Source organism: Pezoporus occidentalis, unplaced genomic scaffold, assembly GCF_034315485.1.
Source record: "Pezoporus occidentalis ecotype Australia unplaced genomic scaffold, CSIRO_AGI_Poc_V1 ctg81, whole genome shotgun sequence".
In the NCBI taxonomy this organism is placed as follows: domain Eukaryota; kingdom Metazoa; phylum Chordata; class Aves; order Psittaciformes; family Psittacidae; genus Pezoporus; species Pezoporus occidentalis.
In genome coordinates this window covers 8,086,779-8,111,024 of record NW_026916170.1, presented here as the reverse complement: position 1 = coordinate 8,111,024, position 24,246 = coordinate 8,086,779, and the positions used below count along the sequence as shown (strand labels likewise).

Genomic DNA, 24,246 nt, shown 5'->3' with positions numbered 1-24,246 from the left:
AGTTCTCTGGGTGTGTGCCATATCTGATCCTGTTGTCAGAGCGCCCATTCCTTATGGAAGTATCATCTGGTATGTAGAGCTGAGTACTTGGGTGTTGTTCATATTTCATCTTTTGAATGATACAAAGGCCAGCACTACTCCAACCTTGCCCTGAGAAGGGTCAAAATGTGACATGCTGGCACCAGGAATTATTGAAGCACATTGTGACGTGCTCACCATGCTTTTCCAATGAACTTAGGCTGGTATAAATGAGCACTGCAACCTACAGTTGCACCTGAGCCCTACAACCATAAATTTTCCTGCCTCAGTTCTACCCAAATGTTTATGCAGCTGTTTAGTGAAGCAGATAACACTAAAACTCCCTTTTGTTCTTCCTTTCCTTCTGCATTACCTTTTAACATGGATCAGTTCCCTCCACTTCCTTGCAGATACACTTTTGTCATGGCACAGGGGAGGAACGGTGGCAGGAATCCATGGTCAAGTGTGGCGTTGTGGGGATGCGGCCGCCTTTGGTGGGTGGGCTTGGGCAATGACTGTGCTGTTCCCTCTCTCTTGCTCACAGCAAGTGAATTAGAGATACCCATGAGACACCAATTATGAGACATCCTGTCTCTGTGCTCATACTCAGAGTAAACTAGGAGCAGGAAAATAAGAAGGATTTTGCTTGTCTGTGCTTGCAACAGTCTGGTTGTAATTGAGGACTTGATGAACACTTGTTTCCTGTCCCATTCATTAACCTAACCTAGTTTTAAAGAAATTACCCTGCCTTGTGGCGGGAATGTCTTCCCAGATGATGTCAGTAGAAATGTATGTAGCTTGGGCAACTGGGGCTCTCTGTATTAGCCGGGGTAAATTGGGCAGATGTACCTATCTAGTTGGTATTAAAAACTACTAATCATTGTCATTCAGGAGCATATGAATGGTATTTCTACGAAAGCACAGGTGGGTAGAAAGCAGGTACAGAGGAAGAAGCTATTTGAGATGACTGAGACAATTAAATACGCAGGCAGACACTTTCACTAGTTTTGTTTTCTTTATAAAGGTTTCTTAAAATTCCCATTACCCACTTTGAAGTGCCATATGGTGACCCTTTAGGAAAAGTGTTAACTCTGTCCTTTTGGGAAACCCCAGGATAGCAATACTTGATCATGCTGTCACAGAAAGTACTTTATGTGGAGTTGAATGTTAATATCATGGGAAAAGCTGAAATCCTGAACATTTCTCTTATTTTGTCTTTGACAGAATAAGAGCATTTTGACATCTGGAAGGTTTTGGTGCTTATATATTTGGGCTTTTTAAAGTTTTTTGAATTTAAGGTAGACCAGGTAGGATGCATTAAGGACTTATTGATGTTCTTTAGGCACGTGAAGCATATTAGAAAAAGAAAAGAAATTTTGGCTTCCCCCTCACAACAGAAGCATTATACATAGTCAGTGAGAAGACTGTTTATGCTACTGGTCATCCAGATTTGGATGATCAGTGGATATAGTGACCATTTCTACTTCTTTGTGAAAAAATGTTCTCATTTACAAATGGACTGTGAAAAATACATTAAAGAATACAGCTTTTATATTGCCACTAATAGTGGTCTTGGATTTGAATGTAAACCTATAGGCAAAAAAATTCTCATGCATATAAATAGCATTCAAAAATACTAGTTGAATGTTAAAAGGAAGTATTTTTGTCAAAGAAACACGGCATATTTTTAACCCTGACCTCACTGAGGTTTTCTGAAATTCTGCAAGTTCTCAAGGCACATAACTGCCTTTTCCTCTCCTGTATAAACATCAGTGCATATTGTTATATTTTCACTATTCATACTGCCAGAAAGTGTTAAGCTTAAAAACATTAGTGTTTTCAGCTCATACAGCCCATTTTTATGAATTCTTTAATGTCTGATGTATTCCTTAAGAATATCTTCAAGGAGTTATATTTCAAGTAGCAGTGCCAAAATATTTTACTTAGGATAAAGAGCTCGGTACACTTTCCAGAATAAATGCTGATGCCGAGTAAATATTTTTTCCTGATTTATGAGTAAATAAGCTGTTGCTTTGAGAAGCCTGTATTTGTAAAGGAGAGTCAGAGGATGAGCACATACCTTTAGTGCAAAGAAGTATTACAAAATCTTCTGTACTAACCTAGCTGGTGCAGAAGTGACAATTCAGTTGGAATCGTCAGATTAAGTCTTCTAGAGACACAAGACCTAAACAACAACAGAAAATCCTGAAATACAATTTTAAAATATCCCTGAAGGAGGAAACCTGATCACAGGTCTATTTTTATTCCTCTTGTCAAGGTTGAATAGTTGTAGGGAAGGGTCGTAACGCCCTCAAGTGAGAAAAACTCATTAGTATACTTGCCCATTACATGCTCTGCTTCTCATGTGTTGTTCTGTGTTGTTAGAGACTGCAGTTGAGCCAAAATACATAAATGAAAGGAAATGAGACTGTTTAGATTGTACCGTGACCCCATCCATGTGACTTTGTGTGCCACCTCAACCACTTTTGTAATCACTGCTAATTCAGTATCAGAGGAAACTGGTCTGCAGTGATAGGGATTTGCAGTGTACCAAACTGCCAATCAAGGCCTCTTCTGCTAATAGAAGCTGTTATTTAATGCTAGACTATCCTTCCCTTGACTTCATAAACCCAAGCATTAATACTTGCATGTTGCTGCTAAATCTGTCTCATCCCTCTGAATATCTGTACACCAAATCATGGTCATTATTCAATGCTTTTATCAGCTGTTTCTGCATCAAGAGGGTACTTCATCCTCTTTCATCTTTAGGATTCACTTGCCAGGCAGTTGAGGGGGGTGTGTTTAACAGTTAAATAATCTAATTATATTCACCTTGCAGAAATAGTGGGATCAAGATTTGGCCTGTTTCGTTGATATGTTCTGTTGTGTGTTGGGAGTCTGACTGCCACCATCTAGAAATTTGATTTGTGATAATCAGCATGTTGGAAGAGGATAGAGGGAAACTGAAACGGTACTCTTTAAGAGTATCTCTGAAGCACAAGGCAGAGGGGAGTGTGCTGCTTGACAGCTTTCTTGCTAGGCAGAAAAGCTGAGTGGAAGAGTCCATAGCATGAATGTAGTAATTGATGAAGTTATATAAGTATGAATATCACCAATTTTATTTTGTTGCGGGCATTTTGTCTCTTATTTTGTTATTTTTGTTTGTTTACTGTTCTTTCAGTTTACCTGCCTGAGGTTGATTGTTGCTTGTTGTAGTAGTCCTCTGTAAATCAGATGGGTTTTTTCTCAAAATAAATAAAAATTTGAACCATTTAAGGAGATGCTGTCAACTGAAAAAATCACACTCAGTCTAGAATAAAGGAAATGAATACTCCTTGTATGGACAGAAGTCAAGGGCTTTTCCCCTATATGCCCTTCTTCCTGCTTCACTTCTGGTATTGAATAGCACCTTTACTTAAGTAATTTCATCCTATATTCAGTCCACTAACTAAACTTCCGTGAGTCTTCCCTGAAACTGCGTTAAAGGGTTATGTTTTAAAAATGTTAGTAAACATTTTTTAAAGGAAAATTCAAGGATCACATTATAATGAATTATTTATCGTTAAAAAAAAAAAACAAAACTAACACACACCCCCAAACCGAAGTACAGTTTACCTCTGTTTCTTACTGTCCTTTTTTTTCTCCTATATTTTGTATTTCTGTTACAACTTTTTATGTTGTCCAACTTTTAACTAAAACTGCAAGTTTTAAAGGAGCATAATTATTTTTTTTCAGAGTGTTGGGAAGAAATTACCTCCAGCCACAGCAACTCAGGAGCCAACAAAAATAGAAGTGGACAGCAGAACAAAAAGTAGGTTTCATAGTTTTTTTCCTTCATTGCACTTTGTGCTATTAAGTGTCTTAAAAGCAAGTTGGATATTTTTCTAAAAGACTGTCCTCTATATTTGAAAAGCGAGGATAGAGATAGATATATTTAGGATAAACTTTGAGCAGGCAGTACATTGAATGCTTTGTTTCACAGAATTCTCTGAATTGTTTTTGCTTGGTAATCCTACCTTGAATTTTCTACCACCAAAAATCAAATTAAATTACATGATTACATGATTACATGAGCCTCCAGCCTCAAAGGCACATCGGAATTAATCAGAGTTGAAGATACGACTTCAGACTTGTAGGTAGGTCACAGAAAAAAATGTCTCTGGTGTGAGTGCCCTTGCTTTTTTCCTCTCTATTTCTTTCATTATGTAGCCGAAATCACCTGTGTGGGTGATATAGTTTGTATGGGGAATAACAGTTTCCAAGAACTTCAGTTCTGGTTATGTCATTTCAATGCTTAGTAGACAAAAAGCAATAAATAAATCTTCTAGGCAGGTTTCAGTGCTGTTCTAGGGAGGCATATGTAAATAGCTTACCAAAAAAACGAAGTTTATATTCCCCATCATTTGATTTTATTTATACAAAGTTACAACTAAATGTAATGGATTCTGGTAGAAAAGAATAAGGAAGAGAATTTAGCCATACCTTAGAAAATAAACTGAGTATAATATAAAGTGAGTTTTTAAGTCGTGCACAGTCTTCCTTCCCTGATGTGTTTAGCATTTTAGATATTTAGCAGATAACGCTTTGTCTCAGAACTGAAACATAAGACATAAGAAGGCAAGCATTTGGATGAGCAGACCAGACACTGTCTGCAAGAAGTGTACTGTTATGACCTGGTTTACCACATGTTTTCAGCTCAGACTTGCAAAAGCAGTTTAAAACAGCTTTTAATGAGTTATTGTCCATTAGCTGCACAACACTAATTGACCTGCTGCATCCTTTTTTTTGTTCCACTTGTGACATCAGGCTGTTAATGGGACTCAATTGCCTTGAGGAAGTGAGAACTTGAAATACTGAAAAATGTGTGAACCGGTAGCCTAGGGCAGGGCTCCTGAACTGATGTGTTTTGGAATTACCTTTCCCAACCTGCAGTTTGAGCAGATAAAACTAGCCAGAGTGGAGGTGTCATCAGAAGGGGTGGTCCCATGGGGTTTCCCACCTGCAGCACCATCCAGGCTTGTGTGGTAAGCCAGACTGGGAGACAGCTGCCTCTTTCATACTTCTGACAGCTGAAGCTGCTCACTGAATCATATCCCAGGGCACTAGGGTTTCATTTTTTTCACTGCTTAAAAACTAAAGTGGAAACCTTCTGGAACGATATTTAGAGAAATGTACTTTCTACAGTGACACACTGAGCTCTGGCTGACTCTCAGAGGCAGTTCTCCATCAACTCGTTTGGGCTCTGATTGGTACTTACTTCAGCTTTTTGTTATTTCCCTCAGATGTGCCATTTTGGTCAGAAAATTCCTCTTCTTGCCATCTATTTTTACCATGATTGTGTGCAAATATCATTCAATACCCCTTTTGCCAGAACTAGTGAGAAGGGTGGGCTACTTATTTGTACAGTATCTTCTACATGTCCTCTGAATTTTACCTAAACTTTATTATTTAGGATATTTTACCTTTTCTGGATTCTCTGGGGCCTCAGTAGAATATTCTGTTCTTGCTTGGGAAAGAGAAGCACATGTATGGGAAGGTCCAATATCATGTAGTTTAGATATAATAATGTGATTTAGATTCCCTTGGGTTTACTACTAGAGATGTATACTGCAAGAAAGAGAGGAATTATGTTGGTAGGTTTTCACCTTCCACCTATTTATTTCCATGAATGATGTTGTTATTCCCTAGTCTCAACTGGATAAAAAATGCAGTTGTGCTGTTGAAGAGCCTGCTGAGAGAGGAAACAGGGAGCAGTAACATCTTCTGTCTCTGCCCACAGGAGCTTCAGTATGGAGTGATGGTTGCTGATGCTTCCCGCATGTTAATTTGAGTCTGCTTTTTTCCTATACCGTTTCAGATGCGATAGGCAGTGATTTGCAGCAAGGCACTCGATGTGCTTGCTGTTTGCTCTTAGTACATGCAAGATGGCCTAAGCTCTGCGATGGGATGAGCTCAGCAGTGCAAGAGTCAGAGCAGTATGTGCTATAGGTGCATCTCTCAACAATATGCTATGTAAATCTCCCTTAAAAAGTGGGCTTAAGGTTTTGGGAGATAAGCAGGTGACTCTTCAGGGCCAAAGAGGACTTTCTGCTCAATGGGAGAGCACAGTGAAAGTACAAATACTTAAAGAGCTTAAGTAGTCCCTTGGAAAACATCACTAACATTTCAGGAATGAAAGAATGCATCTTTTAAGAGGGGAGAGCTGTTTGTTTTAGATTTGTGGGTGCCTAGACTTATAGGGGAATTATTCCGCTTGTACATTTCTGTCTCTCTTGCATAGCTGGGATGGCATATGCATGCATATGTATTTATAATTCTGTCTCTGGTGTGATATATATCGGGTTTTCTATGAAGTAGCTTGCTTTTAGTTTAAGTGGCTTGTGGTATAAGGGCTATATTGTAGAAAATATATATACATTTATATATTTGGATTCTAAAATTCAGCAGAGCAGAACCATCCACAGTGATTGAGAGAGCTACTGCAGATGACTGAGATTGCAAAAAAATGAAGGAAAAATAAGCAGATAACAAAACAGCAAAGGCAGTCAGTCACAGAATGCATTGACCACAGCACTTGATTTGATTACTCCACTCACTGACTATTTGCAATTTGCTATTGCATAGGAATACCAAAATCCTAGCAAGCAACTTATCATCTTGCTTGGTGGCAGAACATATGAGAAGTAGCTGAATCTGGATTAGCGGGGCCCTAATTACTTCTGTTTCTGCTTTTTGTCTTGATGAGGTTTGGGTTTTTTTTACAGTTTGCATCTCATGAAGTTCTCTGAAAATATTGATTAGTGTAACCCGTTTATGAGTCTTTAGTGTAGCAGTTAGTAGTAAAACCAGATTCTGCTGAAATAAGTGGATTTTTTTCATTTGGTTTGTGGTTTTGGTAACAATTACACAATTTTTCACTAGATTTTGTACATTTTATTCCATTTCTGAAAAATAATTATGAGTAATAATTAAAGAGAGGAAGCTTAAGCTCAAGGAACACAATTTTTATGCTGCTTGTTTTCTTACATAGTATTACGGTTTGTGTCTATATTGTTTGGTGTATGATTTAGACTTCATCAAGGGGGAAATATTCAATCTTCAAAAATCAGGTACACACTTTGTTGTTTGTTTCATTAAAGAAAAAAAAAAATTCAGTTTCTGAAAACTTAAAAGGGTGAATCCAGCTCAGTGGTTAGCTTACCTGAGATGGAGGAAATCTTGCCATGGGGTGGAACAGTTCTTGCCTAACAAGAAGGAAGCAACAGCAGCAGTTAAGTAGAGGAAATTGTGTCATCCTGGCCCAAGAGGAAAAGCAAATTCCAGACTCACTATCCCCTGTGAAATTTAAGCTTGAAGGTATGTTTGTCTGTGGACTGCTGTCTTGAAAGTCACAGCTCATCCTAAGGGTCTGGCAGGAGGACAAATCCAGGAGACATGCTTTTAAAGTGAAACACGGTCCACCGATACAGTAAATGGAGTTTGCTCAGTTCTGGTTTGCACAGTATAATATTTAACCAGTCTCAAAATACAGTCAGATGAATTTACCTGCTGTAATATTGCATGACCCCAGTTCATATAAAAGGTCTATACGTTGACAGCAGTGCTTTACACTGCAATTGTACATGTATATCGAATTCTATTGGTGAAATACAGTGCTTGCAATGGCCTAGGTATGAAGTAGCTGTATTCTGTAGGAAGGCTATCTCCTGCTGTCATTCCCCCTCTTTGAGGTAGTGAATGGGGAGAGAAGTGCTTGAGACTGTATAAAATATGTTGTGTTTTGAACTTGGGACAGACTGTGGGATGTAAGATGCTGAACAGAAAGAGGTGCATGTTAACTACGGCCATAAAATATCCAGTTCTTTTTACAGGATAGATAGCCCATTTATAGTGTTTAGGATGGTTCTGACACTTTTTTCCTCAACAGAGTGTGGGCAGTGACACATCACTTGTAATAAATATCTAGTTCTAGCTTTTTCTTCCAACTTCTGAGCTACAAGGATGGTGCTAGGAAGGGGAATTGCATGTCACCCTGGGCCCTTGGGGTCTGTTAGAGAAGCTAGCAATGTCTTTGTTCTTCCAAAGGACAGGACTAGGAGGGACATGGGCAGAGAAGATGCTTATTGTTGTGTCATCTTTATACCCAGTCTAGTTGAAACAGTACAGTTCAAAATCACAGAATGTAACCAAGGGTACGTATTTTCAACTGGGATTATTCCTAGCCCAAGCCCTCTCAGTTCACAATATGCTGGGCCAGAAGCTGAATATTGTACATTAGATCCAGACTGTTTAAGTTGTAAGGTTTATCTGCTCAGTCGGTTCCCTGAGCAATGCCCATTGCCTATGGCAGGTTGTTCTCCTTTGCTTTAGGGGAGCTGTGAGTTTGCAGGGAGAGACTCTGTGGTCTGACCAAATAAAATATTGTTGAATTAATAAATGCAAATGGAACACCTCATGAGTATTTTCTTTTCTCCATTGTTAATGTTTCAAAGTTGTCTGCTGTTGGGGGTTTAACACGTATATTTTTGAAGAGGTCTTCAGGTCAAAGGAAAAAAGAGGCTTCTTGAAGAGCCATCTATTGATGTATAAACCCAGCCTTGGATGTCAGATGTAAAAATAAGTTTTATCATCTGTAGTTGAGGAATGCTTCATATTGATATCTTATTTGAAGCTTTAATTTGATTTGTTCAGCCTGGAGAAGAGAAGGCTTTGGGGAAACCTTCCACTACCTAAAAGAGGCCTACAAGAAAGCTGGAGAGGGACTTCTTACAACGGCAGGTAGGGACAGGGCAGGGGCTTTAAGCTGAAATAGGGTAGGTAGATTTACATTAGATATTAGGAAGAAATTCCTTACTGTTAGGGTGGTGAGACACTAGAACAGGCTGCCCAGAAAAATTGTGGCTGCCCCATCCCTGCCAGTGTTCAAGGCCAGGATGGATGGGGCTTGCAGCAACCTGGTCTAGTGGAAGATGTCACTGCCCATGGCAGGGGGCTTGGAACTAGATGATCTTTAAGGTCCCATCCAACACAAACGATTCTATGACTCCATGATTCTGTTATTCCATGACTTAAATCTATTTGCCAGGCTTATAATAGGACCTTTTTTTGACCTTTAGTTTTTTGATGGTGTTTGCTTTTTTTGTTGGGGTTTTTTTTCATTCACTTGGAAAACACCCAAGTTCAACATATTCCAGTGTGGTCTTTGCAGTGCTGTGTCTGAAATTAATATTTCCTTTTATCTTTTCCTCCTTCCTATTTAAATATAACAGCTGAAATTAAGGTCTTCTACATCCTTTTGTGGTATTGTGCTGTGTTGATTAAGGACAATTTTAGTACCAAAGTGACATAACCTATTAATCTCTGCTTTTATTAATCTGATTTTAAAGGTTCATATTACTTTGAGTCCTGTTAGCTTTGGTTTTACGTACTTAAATTGTGTTGGTCTATCATTTCCTTAAGAGAAGTTTGAGACTGACTTTGTCCAGTCACTTAGACGGTTCCAGACCCAGCTCTGTTGCAGTGTCATCCACATGGTTCTTGTTAGGCAGGGGAATGTTTTGATTTAGTGTATGTCAGTGCAAATTGCACTCCAGAGAGACCTGGCTCTTCCATAGGTTGTGCACTGTATCTGTCATTGTGTCCTCTCTGCCCTGTTGGAGCCTCAGACACCCAAAGTGTTATAATGCAGGTTTTCTATATAGTAAGTGTAAAGAAATAGGTCCTGTTGTTTCGATTTAATTTGTATTTCTGTGGCCTGCAAGTAGCTGTTTCTCTGCATCAAACATGACAGTTGACTAGATATAGAGGTCATCAAAACTGAGACATTTAAAGTGAGGAGAACACTTCTACATAGTCACATGCCCTTCTACAAAGGGTCCAAGAATATCTGTGTGTGTTTCTTTGATCTTTTAAACCTGCTGTCTTAGAGTATCATATATTTTTTATACATTATTTAACAGCTGGAATACATATTCCCTTTTTATTTGTAAGGCACATTGACATACTTGTCTGTTGCACAGCAACATGTTGTAAGTAACTGCTTTTCATGACAACTGCTTTTTATGATTTCTAAGTAGGAGTGCTGGCTCCTGTATTTTCCAGATGAAAGGTGAGATGTTGCATTTATTTATAGATGGTAAAGGGAAAAGGGAAGAGGAAATTTTAGACTAATATTCAAACCTTTTATGCTGAGTATACAGAAGATTTATTTATGAATGCCTTTAACTTTATTAATGTATGATTTATTATTTTACCATCTTCATAAATTCAGAAATACCTTCTTTCCTGCTTATCAGGGAATAGATAAGCTATGTCAGCATGCTGCGTCTTTTATGCTTCCAATTTTTGTGATCTGGTGGAAGGCCATACCAGTAGAACTGTTGAAGCAAGTGTCAGGTGCAGGCTTACCCTAAGGGAAATGGCTTGTGGCAGGTTGCTGTCTGGAGCAATTTCATTTGAGGTAATGGTTCTAGGGGCTACAGAGCCAACTCCCTGGATGACGTGTGCAGGAATGCTTATCAGTGTGAGGTTTGTAAATATTTCATGTATTTATGAAGGTCTAAAATACAAAGAGAAAGATGGCAAGAAAATAAAGCAGCAGCAGGAGGCACTTGTGGAATATTTTATGAAGATTTTCACCCTTGGATAAGCAGTTGTTAAAAAGTGATAATTTATCATATTGGATGTTCTTCCTTTCAGCCAAGGAGTATTGCAAAGTGATATTTCCATATGAAGCACAGAATGATGATGAGCTCACAATCCGAGAAGGCGATGTCGTCACACTTATCAGTAAGGTAAAAGCAATATTTTTTTTCCTATGAGCGGGGATCCAGTTTTTAAAATCAGTATCATTCAATTGCTATAAAATCCCTGTTTGTGCCTTTGACAGTGTCCTGTCTAAAACAATGTTAGTTTGACACTGAAACACTGCATAGACTTCAGAGCCTGTATCTCCCTTCTTTTTGTGCTTTAGAGCCTTACCTTGATGATGTTAAGTGAAGAGCAGCACACATGTACTCTTGAGTCTACATGTTCATGCAGCTAATTTTAATTTGAATCTGCTGGCAGATCTGCATCCATAAATTGTAAATTGATCCCTGTATCAGACATAAAAGCTAGACAATTAACTGGAAGGCTCATGAAAGCAGGAGCTTTGAACATCTCTGTTAGGTGTGTGTGTTATCTTTCTTGTAGGAATTGTGAATTAGATTTTATGGGTTAGATGGAGATAATGTGCCTATATTAGCTTGATGAGCTAAACATTTATTTAAAATGTAGCCACCCTAACACTATGGTAAAACAGAAAAAGATGATAAAACAAATTAAATAATTTTAGATCTGTGTTCTTTTCTTTAAAAATACTTGAAATTATTCAAGATGAGAAATGAAACACCAGTCCCAGGATTTATGTTAAATCTCCAAAAACTATATTGTAGATGGTGAGTAAACAGTTGGCTTTCTTTTTAGAAGATCTGTACACCATGTTACAAAGAACAGATTATAGTTTAGATGCACCTTATTTCCTGCTGTTGTTCGAAGACTTTTGTCGTGGTTTAAACCCAGTCAGGTAATTCGTTCGCTCACTTCCCCCCCTTATTGCCCTCCCCCTGCTCTCGGAGGGATGGAGAGGAGAATCGAAAAGAATGCAACTCCCACGGGTTGAGATAAGAACAGTTTAATAACTAAGGTATAACACAAATCACTACTGCTACCACCAATGATAATAATGATAAAGGAAATAACAAGGGAAGAGAATACATCATCTCACCACCAGCCGACCGATAACTCGCCCCCCCCAGCCCGACCAAGCTCTGACCGATACCTCCTCCAACCCCGCAGTCTCCCAGCCTTTCCGGCTCACTCCCAGTTACATCCTGGGCATGACGTGCTGTGGTATGGAATACCTCTTTGGTCAGTTTGGGTCAGGTGTCCTGTCTCTGCTTCCTCCTGGCTTCCCCTCCTCCCTGGCAGAGCATGAGGCTCACAAAGTCCTTGGCCAAACCAAAGCATCGCTATCGGCTCTGTTCCCAAGCTGAAAGCCACAACACAGCACTGCACCAGCTACCAAGAAGGGGAAAAATGACTGCTACTGCTGAACCCAGGACATTATCCACCCATTATACCATACCATTCACGTCATGCTCAGATCCCACATTTTCAGTATACCATCACTCTTATCTAAGTGCATGGACCAGTCCCTATAAAGCTGCTGAGTCCATCTGGTCCATGATGTCAGGCTCCATCTCTTGTAACAGTCTTCCAGAGCAGGAGAGACTGTGTGCAGTGTTCACACTCGTGAATAACCTGGGCAATAGTGTCCATTGTTAAGTCCACCCCTTGATCATGAGTCCATCTCTGTGTTGCATCTCTGCTCTGATGGCCTGAAGTGCCATGGGCCCACCAGACTTAAAATAATTCACTGTCCCCTTCAGCAGTTTCTGCAGCTTGCTGCTGGGGACTCCATACAGCTGCCTTCCATCTCCGATGCTTCCAAAGCACTGGAGGGGCCCAGTGGACTAGACACTTGCCCATACTGTCACACACACCCTGCCACTCCTGGCTTTCCAGCCTTGGAGAAAACCTCTTGGTCCCCCCATATCGTTGTCTAACTGCAGACAAGACCCAAACCTGACTCTGCTCAACTTTTGAGATCAGACAAAATGGTTGTGGGTAGAACACATTCTGTGTGTGTGCCAACATCCTGATCCCTATCACAATCAGCAGGCAGGTCCCAAGGATACCCAAAGGCCATTCAAAACCTTCAGAACTCTCACACGATGCTGCTGTACTTGTCACTGGGGCTGGTGTAGCTGCTGTGCTTGTCACTGGGGCTGGTGTAGGTGCTGTACTTGTCACTGGGGCTGGAGTAGCTGCTGTGCTTGCCGGCTCTCCCACCACCAGCTTCTCTTTTCCTGAGTCCAGCTCTTCCTCCTCTGCCTTGCTGGAAAATGCTACCTGGTCTCCTGCGTCCTCCTGGGGCTCGGCGGGCGGCTTCCGGGGAATGCTCTCGGCCGTCGCGGGGCTCGGCTCGGCCGCGGGGATCGGCTCCTCCGCGGGGCTCGGCTCCTCCGCGGGGCTCGGCTCGGCCGCGGGGCTCGGCTTCTCCGCCGCCTTCTCCCGCTGCTCGGCAGCCCCTTCCTTCCGCTCCTCGACCGCCCCGACCTCCTCCACCGGCAGCCGTCCCCTCGCGGCCTCCGGCCCCGCTCCCGCCGCCGCTTGGTCCCCGGGGCCGCTCTCCCGGGCCGCTTCAGCAGCCGCCGGCTCCCGGGGCCGCTCCCCCTCGGCTCCCCGCAGCCTCACGAAGATGGAGAGTAGGGTGAGGGCCAGGCCGGTGAAGAGCAGCCGGACGGCCAGGTACAAGTCCACGGCCACGTCCGTCCCGCCCTGCTGCTGGAGCCCGCCCGTATTACAAGCCATTGCCATAAAGCACAGTGAGACAAGAACCTTAGCCCAGGCCCCACACTTGATAAACACTATCACAGCAAATACCGGCTCTACGTAAGTTACAACATTCTGAAGCTGTGAGATCAAGCGAAACAACTCTGAGAGCCAATAAATCGTCACTGTGATGAGTGACTATTAATCCAGTCAAATCTGTCGTTATCTCAACCCTTCGTGCCCCACGTTGGGCGCCAAAAAGAACTGTCGTGGTTTAAACCCAGTCAGGTAATTCGTTCGCTCACTTCCCCCCCTTATTGCCCTCCCCCTGCTCTCGGAGGGATGGAGAGGAGAATCGAAAAGAATGCAACTCCCACGGGTTGAGATAAGAACAGTTTAGTAACTAAGGTATAACACAGATCACTACTGCTACCACCAATGATAATAATGATAAAGGAAATAACAAGGGAAGAGAATACATCATCTCACCACCAGCCGACCGATAACTCGCCCCCCCCAGCCCGACCAAGCTCTGACCGATACCTCCTCCAACCCCGCAGTCTCCCAGCCTTTCCGGCTCACTCCCAGTTACATCCTGGGCATGACGTGCTGTGGTATGGAATACCTCTTTGGTCAGTTTGGGTCAGGTGTCCTGTCTCTGCTTCCTCCTGGCTTCCCCTCCTCCCTGGCAGAGCATGAGGCTCACAAAGTCCTTGGCCAAACCAAAGCATCGCTATCGGCTCTGTTCCCAAGCTGAAAGCCACAACACAGCACTGCACCAGCTACCAAGAAGGGGAAAAATGACTGCTACTGCTGAACCCAGGACAACTTTGTAGTTTGCTTAAATGTTTTTGACTGCTGGACATAAGTATTAGGGGAAAGAAAAAAAAAAGAAGCTACAAACTAGAAAAGGCCATGGCTTTTGCATTATGAAGTTGAAGAAATTATGTGTACAGTAGTGCTGCTGTTGTTTGTGCTTATATGAAAGTAAAAGAATTAGTTCTATAGTTGATAAGTTTCATAAGAAATTGTTATTTGACTAAGCATTTTGTCACCTGGGCAGAAACCCCCAAAAACCTGGAGAAGTACATCTGGGGCAGTGTTTGCTATATGCTAAGCCATTTGCAATCCTAGAGGATATCTTTGTCCTGAAGAATATACATCTAACTAAGGAAAAGTAACCAGATGTTTGGCAGGAAGAGGAACTGCAAATTTTATAAATGAAATGTGTACATTGAATATCCTACAATAACTTGCCCTCCATGATTTTTTCTTTAGGTTGTCTTGAAAACAGTTTGGCTTTGCCTGATTTAGAATGTTCTTGTGTGAGTATTAAACAATGTCTCTGATCATGGAAGTGGCATTTAAGACATTGTTCCTGTCCCCTTTACGCTATATTGACCAGGTTGATTTAACTCTTTGAGACAGCTGGTCTCCAGATGGAGCTATGTTCTTCAATATATGCAGACAAAGAGACCATGACTACTGAGGTTTTGATATGAGATTTCATGTGCTTGATTTTTCCAATTTTTTTCTTCCTGCTGCTCTGCCCCACAATGAAAAGATATCTGTCATTTATAATAACTCAGTTGATGATTTGACTGAATTGATCAGATCTCACAATCATGCAGTGAGAAGTTTGTCGGTATAGTTTCTAGTATATCCCCTTGTCCTTCTGTTCTCCAGCCTGATGGTAGCAAGCCACTGCAGATATCTTATTCAGTTTTTTTCTTTTTTTTTTTCCTCTGGTATGTCACATGTCTATGAACAATTACATAAGACCACGCCTCTAGAGTGGGGGATCTCAACAAAAAAAAGGTTTGACATTTCTCCCTGGAAGTTTTTTTATGCTGTGTCTGAACTAATGTGAGATACTGAGTAAATAGTGCTTAACAAGGAGGCACTTTGCAGTTCCTTTTGTGGTTTGTAGACCTCATTGCAGTCAGACTTGTGGTTGTTTTTTTTTTGTCTGTTTTTAATGCATAGTTTAAAAAATAAAATTCAAGTGATGTGGAGTCAAGGCCCTTGATGTATAGTTCTGAAAACAGTGGGGTCTCCTCCATGCGCTACCATGCAGTGTAGTAACTTTATTTGAGCCCAGGTCTTCTGAATTGGGTGTCTGTTGACATCTTTCTTTTAGTCAGCAATAACAAGGTCAGCCTCGCCTTTCTGCCCACCAATGGTTTCTGCTAGAGAGTTAACTTTTACCTGGAATTGAAATCACTGTGCTTAGAGTCTCCTTTCCATGACCAGTGATCCATACTGACTGAGAGGAAATAAATAGAAATCTATGGACTACTTCAGAAGCTATTACCATGGTTTTGCTTTGTTATCAGATTACGGAGTGTCTTTTAATCGATTTGCAGGAAATTGTTTTGCAGGGCTTGCTTTCCATGCTGGAGAGCATTAGACAGAATTTATTCTTCCCAGTTATCTATACCATTGCTTTTAAAGAAAGTAATGGATGTTGAAGTACTTTCCACAACCACAGATGCATTATCATGTATGTATCCTGTTGAAATCACTAAAATCAGAAAGTATATAAATTGTCAGTATGAAAAGTCCCTCACTATGCTGATCATTTTCACACAGTTGGGTCTATAGGAATGTTTGAAGACTCACAATTTTAACTTGAACTAAATTTGCATTAGTGAGAATGCGTGGAAGTGGCTGAAGTAATGAATGAGTAACACAAGAATGGGAGAGAAATGTCATGAAAATAATGCAAAATAATCTTAAAATGAAAATGAGATAGCACTTGGTAGGTGCTGTGAGGAAGGGGAATGACTTAAATGAGCTAAATGGTAAGTTACTAGGAGAGCCTCTGTATTTGTGCATGCACATGTGAGAATTTGTGTGTGAGGGAGCTGTTAGTCTGGTATTCATTTTTAAATGCTATACCTTTATTTTGTGGAAAGAATTGCTAGGGAATAGTCTCAGTAAATGCAGAATTCAAACCCACCATTTTAACCATGCCCCTGCAGGTAAAAGGGATAAGATTATATCAGAGTTCTGTCTTTTCCAGCTAAATCAGTTGTAAAAGTCCCTTTGTCTCATGACAATCAAATATATACCTAATATAAAGAACAAACCAACATTTTTTTGTCATGGCCTTTGCAGAATCTGTTTCAAATTCTCACTCTCTTTTGACGGATGTTGAGATCTTGAATCAAAAGCTGATCAGATGTTTCTTATAGTCTTCTCTCATAAGGGAATTTGAATATCTGAGGGTTTTATGAAATAGCCAAAGGATACTTTGAATAAATTTGCTGAATCACAATTGACTTCCCTAGTCACTTGGAGAATGTACTGATAAGATTTTTTTAAACACTGAAGTGAATCAGTAGGGGCTGATCATTTGCTAGTCAGAACTGGTCAGTATCATAGGTTAAAATATACCTAAAAGACTAGACAAAAAGCAGAAATTAAGTTCACATAAATGTATTCCAAAAATTCTGGAATTCCTTTTCTCCAGTGAAGCAAATACTTTTGTATATACATAGAAAAGGTTTTATTTATTTATTACTGAAAATTAAAGTGGTAGCCCCTTAATTTCTTCATGCAAAATATTTTAAAGGACCAGAAAATGTTGCTCAGAATTGTAAAAGAAGGTAAAAGCTTCATCTTCAAGGCAATAAACCAGGAAACTTGGTACCTTTGCTTTGCAAAAGGGATCTAAAATACACCTTTGGAAGGAAGAGAAGAAAAAGCAAAATACAGTGATTTTACTTGTTTAGTGAAGGTGATTGTTGTGCAATTTGATGATAAAATATTTTCGTAAGCTGAAAAGACATGAATGGCAAGAGGCTGTGAGAATGACCCCATACGTTATTCTTTGTAATGTCAAGCAGTTGTGTTCCTTAGGTAATTTTTTTACTGTCTTCAGAATGTTCGTGACAGCATTTGGATAAGAACAAGAACACTGCTAGTGGCTGCACTGTGCAGGGAGTGGCAAACAGATCTTCTATCAGGTTCAAATACTGATTTTGGAGATCGTATTTGTAACAGATAAAGTTGCTTTAAAGCAATAGAAGATTCATGTGACGTTTTCAACTGTCATCTTGAAATCTTGGGGTTTTTTCTTTCCAGCACTTTTAGACATAGCTAACTGTAGGCTACTTCCCAGTGTTAATAAAGACTCTTAATGCAAAAAATTCAGATTTCTTAGTAACGCTAATAAATTCTGAAAAATGCATAGGAATCTGGAGATTTCACTGGCATACAGGAAATGACCTGTGTGAGAAATTGATAATAATAGCTAAATAATTTCAAAGCAAATACATCAAGCACACACCGGCAGCTGCGCACTTATTTGAGAGCAGTTTTACTTGCAAGAGTGGGAAGATTTCATTGAGCTGATTTCATTCATCAGTGTACCTGAGCTCTAGGCAGTAAAGATCACTTTGCTCCCAGGAATGGAAATGGTCTGGATAAATAAAATTAAGTACTTCAAAAATCATTTTAAATTGAAAAAGTTGACAGTAATAGAAGAGTATCCTCACCTGAATTCTTACTGTTGGAGTAGGAGTTGTAGAGGGCAGTATCAATGACAGTTCTGCTAATTCTGAATTTGCAAGACACTGAAATTAATAGATGTCAATATATCAGCTGGAATAATAATCTTGTGCCATGCTCCATCTGCATACCCCATCTGGCTTTTCCCTCAGCCTCCACCTACCTGGATTGCAAAACCTTTCTTCTTGTGCTAAAGGATAACAGCCAAATACATGCCATTAGTGGTAGAAACGCGTTGCGCTGAACTGATGGATGAACATGAGATGGTCCTTTCTGATTTTGCAAAGGAGCTTTCATGGGGAGGCAAGTTTCATGGAGGGTGTCCAGCCTCCTTGTGAATTCATCAGAAACGTCTGAAGGATTAATGGGGTGAAAGAGAAAGCAACAGTCACATATAGCCTCCCAAACTCTTGCGGATGCTTTTCAGATAGTACTGCGAAAGCTGGTGCATTGGTATCATGAAAGACACAACAGTGTAATGCGTGTCACTACTGAAAGACATGACAAATTATCGGTCTAGATATTCAGTGACAATCCAGATATTTCATAGCAATCCAATTTATAGTGCTTAATTCTGTCTTGGGAAAAAAAGAGCCATAAACCTAGTTTCTAAAACAAGCATAATAATGGCCATCAGTTTTTGCAAAGCTAGTATTTGGTTTTGGTGTTATTATTAATTATATACTTTTACTGGTAGATTTGCAAGTTTTGTGGTTCAAAATGCTGTACGTTTAGTGAGTCCCTGCCCTGAAGCACATGCAATCAAGTGGTAAGACACACAATTAAGTACAGGAGAGTAGAAGGATGTAAGGAGACAATTAAATGAGATTCAGTGTTGATAGTTTCTTTCATAATGTCATGTTTTCAATGTTGCAATGACTGCTCTGTTCATCTGTCCACGTTAAAGTATGAAATCTGTCCTTATGCGGAGCACTTAATATTTTCCAAATCTTAGAGCAGTCATTAGGCACTTAATTTCTATTTATAGACACTTGCCTGAGTATGGCCCTTTCACCAAAACAATTCTCCTGGTTTTCTTTCTCTATTACAAGATCTTTAAATGCTCATCATGGTGCAGAAGGCAACTGTTCAGAGCGCTTTCTTTAGTGGAGTGATTGCCAAGGCGAATGCAGCTGGCTAGGGCTGTGAAGGAAAACAGCTGCTTTCACAGATGCAGGAAGCTCCGAAAGGGATGAAATTAGTAAGTGCTATGTACAAGAGTCTTGGCAGTGAGTTGAGGCCATGAGGGGGGAAAGAGCAGGAGCCGGACAGTGTGACAGAGAATGCTAGCTGTCACTTAATTAAATGTTTCATTAGGTTGTGGTGTCACTAGGGTACAAACCTCCCTGTTGCCTGCATTTGTTCCTATGGGGTTTTTTTTTTCCATTGCTGATATTTTCTGTACAATTTTAATTACAAACAGCATGCACATCTTTTACAACCTTTGGTTATAGAATTATGTGAAAGAATTAGAAGACTCTCAGTTTTTCTTTCCATAGGATCAAATAGATAGATAGTGTCACTCATTTTACCATATTAAGATGGAATTTGCAGTATTTTCTCCTCTATGGGTAAAAAAAAAAAAAAAAAAAAATAAACCTAATTGGCCAAGAAAACAGAAATTTTCAAAGCAAAAGTATGGTAGCTAAAATTTATCTCTTTTGAAGGAAGGAAAAAAGTTAGTCATACTTCATAATAGTCGTTCAGATAATTTTCTTTTTCATTGATTGACAGCTAAAAGCTTTTATCTCATTTTTGGAAATGAGCTCACTAATATAACAATACAAAAAGAAAGGTTATGCAGGGGAAAATATGATCTGGTTTAATAAAACAAAAATGGCTTTCTGTCAGAGCAGCACAGTGAATTTTGTTGACACTAGACATCTGGTCACACAGATGCCCCTATTTGGGTTCTAATACAAGGTATTTTGAGCGTTTGTAACTTCTGGAACAATCCTGCATACAGAAACTGAAAGGAATACAGTAAATAAACATCAGATAATGTCCAGCTTTAAGAGAGCTTTTATGATGTTTTGCATTTGAAGAATAGCATGTAAGCAATAACAGCACTTCTTGCTTTCCTTTGCAGATAAATAGGTATTTCCCTCTAAGAGAACAATACCATAAAGAGCCTCGGTTCATGCCCTTTTCTCTCCTGAGATAAGCATGAATTATTCAACTCATCTTTAGCCAGCCCTAATAGCCATACTTTCTGTGTTCCTTGCCCTCTCTAGCTCAGTGCCAGTTTTTCTCCCAAGACATCCCACCTCCTTAGGTAGTTGAGAAACCTGCTTGTACCAAAGTTGCTGATTGCATATAAGAAATTATTTTGTGAAGTTTGCATGCTGAGGGTGCAGTTTTATGTGATTGATGGTAAGTGGCTGCTGAAAGGGATGGTTCTGCTTCTGCCCTTTTGCCTTGCATCTGGCAACCTTGGCTGCAGCACACATGGGGACATGTGAGTAGGAAAGGGTGAGTCGAGGAGCAGGATTGCTCTTGCAGTCAACAGCCTGCCAAGAGACTGGCTTAGTGGTAGGGTCACTTTTCCCTAACCTGAGACTTTCATCTGAAAGTTTTGACCTAATGGAATGAGAAGGTTTGGGTTTTTGCTGGGTTTCTAGACACTGTGCCATATGGGATGGTAGCAGAATTCCTACAGAATGAGATCCTTTTGACATGCTAATGTGTGTGGCAAGTGCATGGGGTAAGACTTGTGTCACTGCATAGAAGTATGAGTGTTTCCCCATATGAGTCATATAAAGCAACTATATAAAACTTGTGGGGACACTGATGATCAAATAAATAAATACGTTTATTTTCTAAAATAATTTGATATAGTCATTAAGTTATAGGGAAAACTGACTGTGAGTAATTGTCCTTTTTTCTTCTTGCCTGAACCTTGTCCTTAGCCAAGACTTTTAAATGTTTATAAATAAATTTTAATGCATACTCCTATCTTGCGGCATTTATTGGCTGCTGTGATTAGCAATGAGTTATTAGGAAGGTCTGTGTAGAGATAAAGCCTGACAATAATGTTTAATGAGGTACCATGTGCAGCTTACATTTCACTGGTATCTTTAGAAACATTACTGAAATGCTAATGTTTGAGCTGAGCACTTAAATAATCTGTGAAGCCTGAGATTAGTACAGGAGAGAGGGGAGAAGCTGGCACTTGAATGTTCTTCTTGTTAGTATATTTATAATATTAATTTTTTTTTTTAGGTATGCACTGAAGTTCTTTTTTCCTGTTCTTGTTATCACTGATTGCAGTGCTACAACAGTGCCTTCAGAGGAAGGGATGCTGTTGTTCCTAGGAATTTTAATTTTGACAAATGGAAGTTCATGCCAGGCTATGTAGGAGAACAAGCAGGATCCCCCATGCATGCAATGCTTCAAGATTTGAATCATTTGGAAAGAGTTAGGTTTATTTGTAAGTATGTTTAACACAGCCAAGCTAATCTAAAAAGATGACACATTTAAAGATAGAAAAAGACATTTTTTTGCTACCCTGTGCTTACAAATGTTATCACTGAAATGCTGAGGCATCTGGAAAACTGTGATTATTGCTCACAATGTGGGCTTTAGACTCACTGCTTAGCTTCATCCTTTCTTTTATCCTGAATGCTGGGTTCACCTGCTGGTTTCGTGGTATTATCTGAAGTCCAACTGTTTCAAGGTAGGGAGAGCTATTTAAAGGGAAAGTAAATGTGCACAAATGGTGCCAAGTAATTAGTAATTGTAATTAGGACCCTGGTCCTAAGATGCCTGTGACCTAAGTAGTAATAGCATTAAATAATCCTTCAAATGTTTTGTTCTGTGGTTTTATAATCTTTCTAAATATAACAAATGTAATTACATAAGTATTTTATCTTGGCTCATCAGAGGCATAAATTATGTCTAATAAATTACTAGCAGCACCTTTTGTGATTGTGTTGGCTAATTTAGTTTTAATTTGAATATTGGAGTGCTAGAGTTTTATGATGTGGAACATATTTATTTCTCCATGATATTCTGCTGGCTGAACATTGCAAGCGAAATGAATCCCCAGAAGAGATTGTTTTGTTCAATGAGCAACATATTTTTCCTGTTTGTACAAATATTTCATCAAAGCATTTCAGCTTCACTACTGATGAAACTATTTAGTCACAGAGTCTAAAGTCAAAAGGTTAGATTTAGCCTGAAACAGATTTAACAGGCAAAATATATCTGGTCTGGTACATCCTCTACTCTAATGTCCTGTGTAGGGCAGGTCATTCATTATTCTCAGTCAGTTTCTTTTTTTTAGCAGGGCCAAATAACTTGAGCCAGTTCTTGAACAGACTGTCTTCTGGAGAGGTTGTGCCTTCCAGTAAAAAACACTGCTTGGAAAGAGTAGTGTAACCACAGCTGAAATCATATCTAATTTCTGATGGTCTCTCCCATTTCCTTCTGTACAATATTGACACAGTAAACTCTTAGTAGAGCCTTGGACCTCATGGATAAAGAAAAATATAGCTGTTTGCCTATTTGATTTTTTAAGCTTTAAAAGATGCAACTGTTATTATCAGATGCAAGGTCTTAATGGCTTGGGCATGAGAGCTGACAACAGCTGGGAATGATCCATGCAGGATATGGGGCTTTTGGGACATAGGCTGAGGACCTGAGGGATAAAACCTGGGTTAGGAGCCAAATAGAGCCACAGTGGGAGGTTTCTTCTCATACTTTTCTTTCAGTATTTCATAATCCATGAGTATTTGCAAGAAAGTGTATGTAAAGGGAAAACGGGTGTTCTCCAGGACTGCCTCAGAAAACTAATTGTGTATTGGACTATCTCTTTTATCTAAATGATCTTGGATTAGGTAGTTGTTGAGAGAGTCATTCTTCCTTGTTGCCAGATTTTAAAATGATGTTTTTGCTGAGGAGTCCTTGATCACTAACCAGATGCTTTAAATCATAGCCCTTTATTTTTTAACTGTTTAACAAATTTTCACTATACTTTGAAGTCTCAATCCCAGTAACTGAGCTTAATAAGTAACTAAGCTTGATCATTTTGAATAGTCTTTGATAGCACAAGGTAGGTGCAATGTAAGCCTCTGGAGAGATGTTTCCTTCATTCACAGGTATTTTACCAAGTTTTATGAGAATTTATGGAGACTCTAAAATCAGTTTTTTTCTGGCTTTTAAAATAAAATTGGATTTTGATATGTCTTGGGTTTTGACATGTCTTGGTTTCAGCATCATGATAGTGAATCTAGCAAGAAATCTAAAAAAAAAAACAAAACCAACCCACATTCTTAAATATGATTAAACTGCTTTTTTCACCCAGCTTTAACGTGATTTTCTTATTTCACCCCAATGACAAGGTTGTATTATTGTAGATCTGATGCAGTATGAGCTGACTGGCAGAGTGCTTGTTCTTCAGATGTGTCTTTCTTTGAGGCCTTTAATCCTCAAATTCAGAAGCCTGTATATGTTACTGCCTTGGTTGAAGCGCTGAACCCAGGACAGTTACATGTATCTGTGTGCATGGATGATGTCTTGAAAACTGCTATAGACACATTTGTTCACACTGAAGGTGTCTTGGTTTTCTTTAAACTATGAGGTTGGCTATCCATTGTGGAAAGACTGCAGCTGGCTTCAGCAGTGGTCTAGGTACAAGTGCAGCCGCTTCTGAACACAGGCAGGAGAAAAATTATAATTAGTGGACAGAGAGACAAGTAGCTGCTGGTTTTTATTTAAGTGATTAAGAATATTCTCGTAGCACACAGTAACTCCTGTAAGTGGCTGGAAGGAAGAAGGAGGAAAAGTAAACCAGTGCATAGTAATTGGAAGAAATTGGAAGAAATTGATTGGCGCATATCTGATATAAATGTTATAGTAATTTGTATGCTTTATTGATTCCTAGCAAAATAATGGGGAAAAAAAATCCACAAGAGTTTTTTATTGTAAATACATTCACAACCAGAAGTGCTGCTTTCCACTTTCAGAGAAAATGTTGGTTGCCTTTGCGATCCTTTCGTCTGGCTTGAGCCTAGATTGCAAGTAGCAGCATGGGCTAGAAATAAATCCTTCTGTAATAACCAAGCCTGGTTATTAAGAGAGAGAGCATTATATGAAGTCAAAACCCCTCAGTCTTTGGGGTATATGAAACTCCTGCCTACTTGGAGCAGCAGGAGAGCCTGTGAAGCTGTGAGTGTTTCCAGGAGCCAGAGTTCAGTCATATTTGCCTGACAGAGCAATCTGTCACTGTCAGGCTCGTAGCTGGAACAGGGCTCAGTGTGAGAGAGACGTGCCACTTGCTGGGTATGAACTTGCATCTTTCAGTTTCATGGTCTTGAATCACAGAATCGTAGAACA

At 39.8% G+C, this 24,246-nt stretch overlaps 1 protein-coding gene across 12 annotated transcripts in view; it reads left to right on the top strand.

Annotated features, from left to right (window-relative positions):
- Positions 1-24,246, top strand: part of SH3KBP1 (SH3 domain containing kinase binding protein 1) — a 237,018-nt gene that overhangs the window by 166,211 nt on the left and 46,561 nt on the right. For all 12 annotated transcript variants that reach the window (XM_062603814.1, XM_062603809.1, XM_062603813.1 and 9 more), the window contains 2 exons: positions 3,754-3,829; positions 10,717-10,811. In XM_062603814.1, the coding sequence (XP_062459798.1) occupies positions 3,754-3,829; positions 10,717-10,811 (171 nt within the window). The remainder of the gene's footprint in view (positions 1-3,753; positions 3,830-10,716; positions 10,812-24,246) is intronic.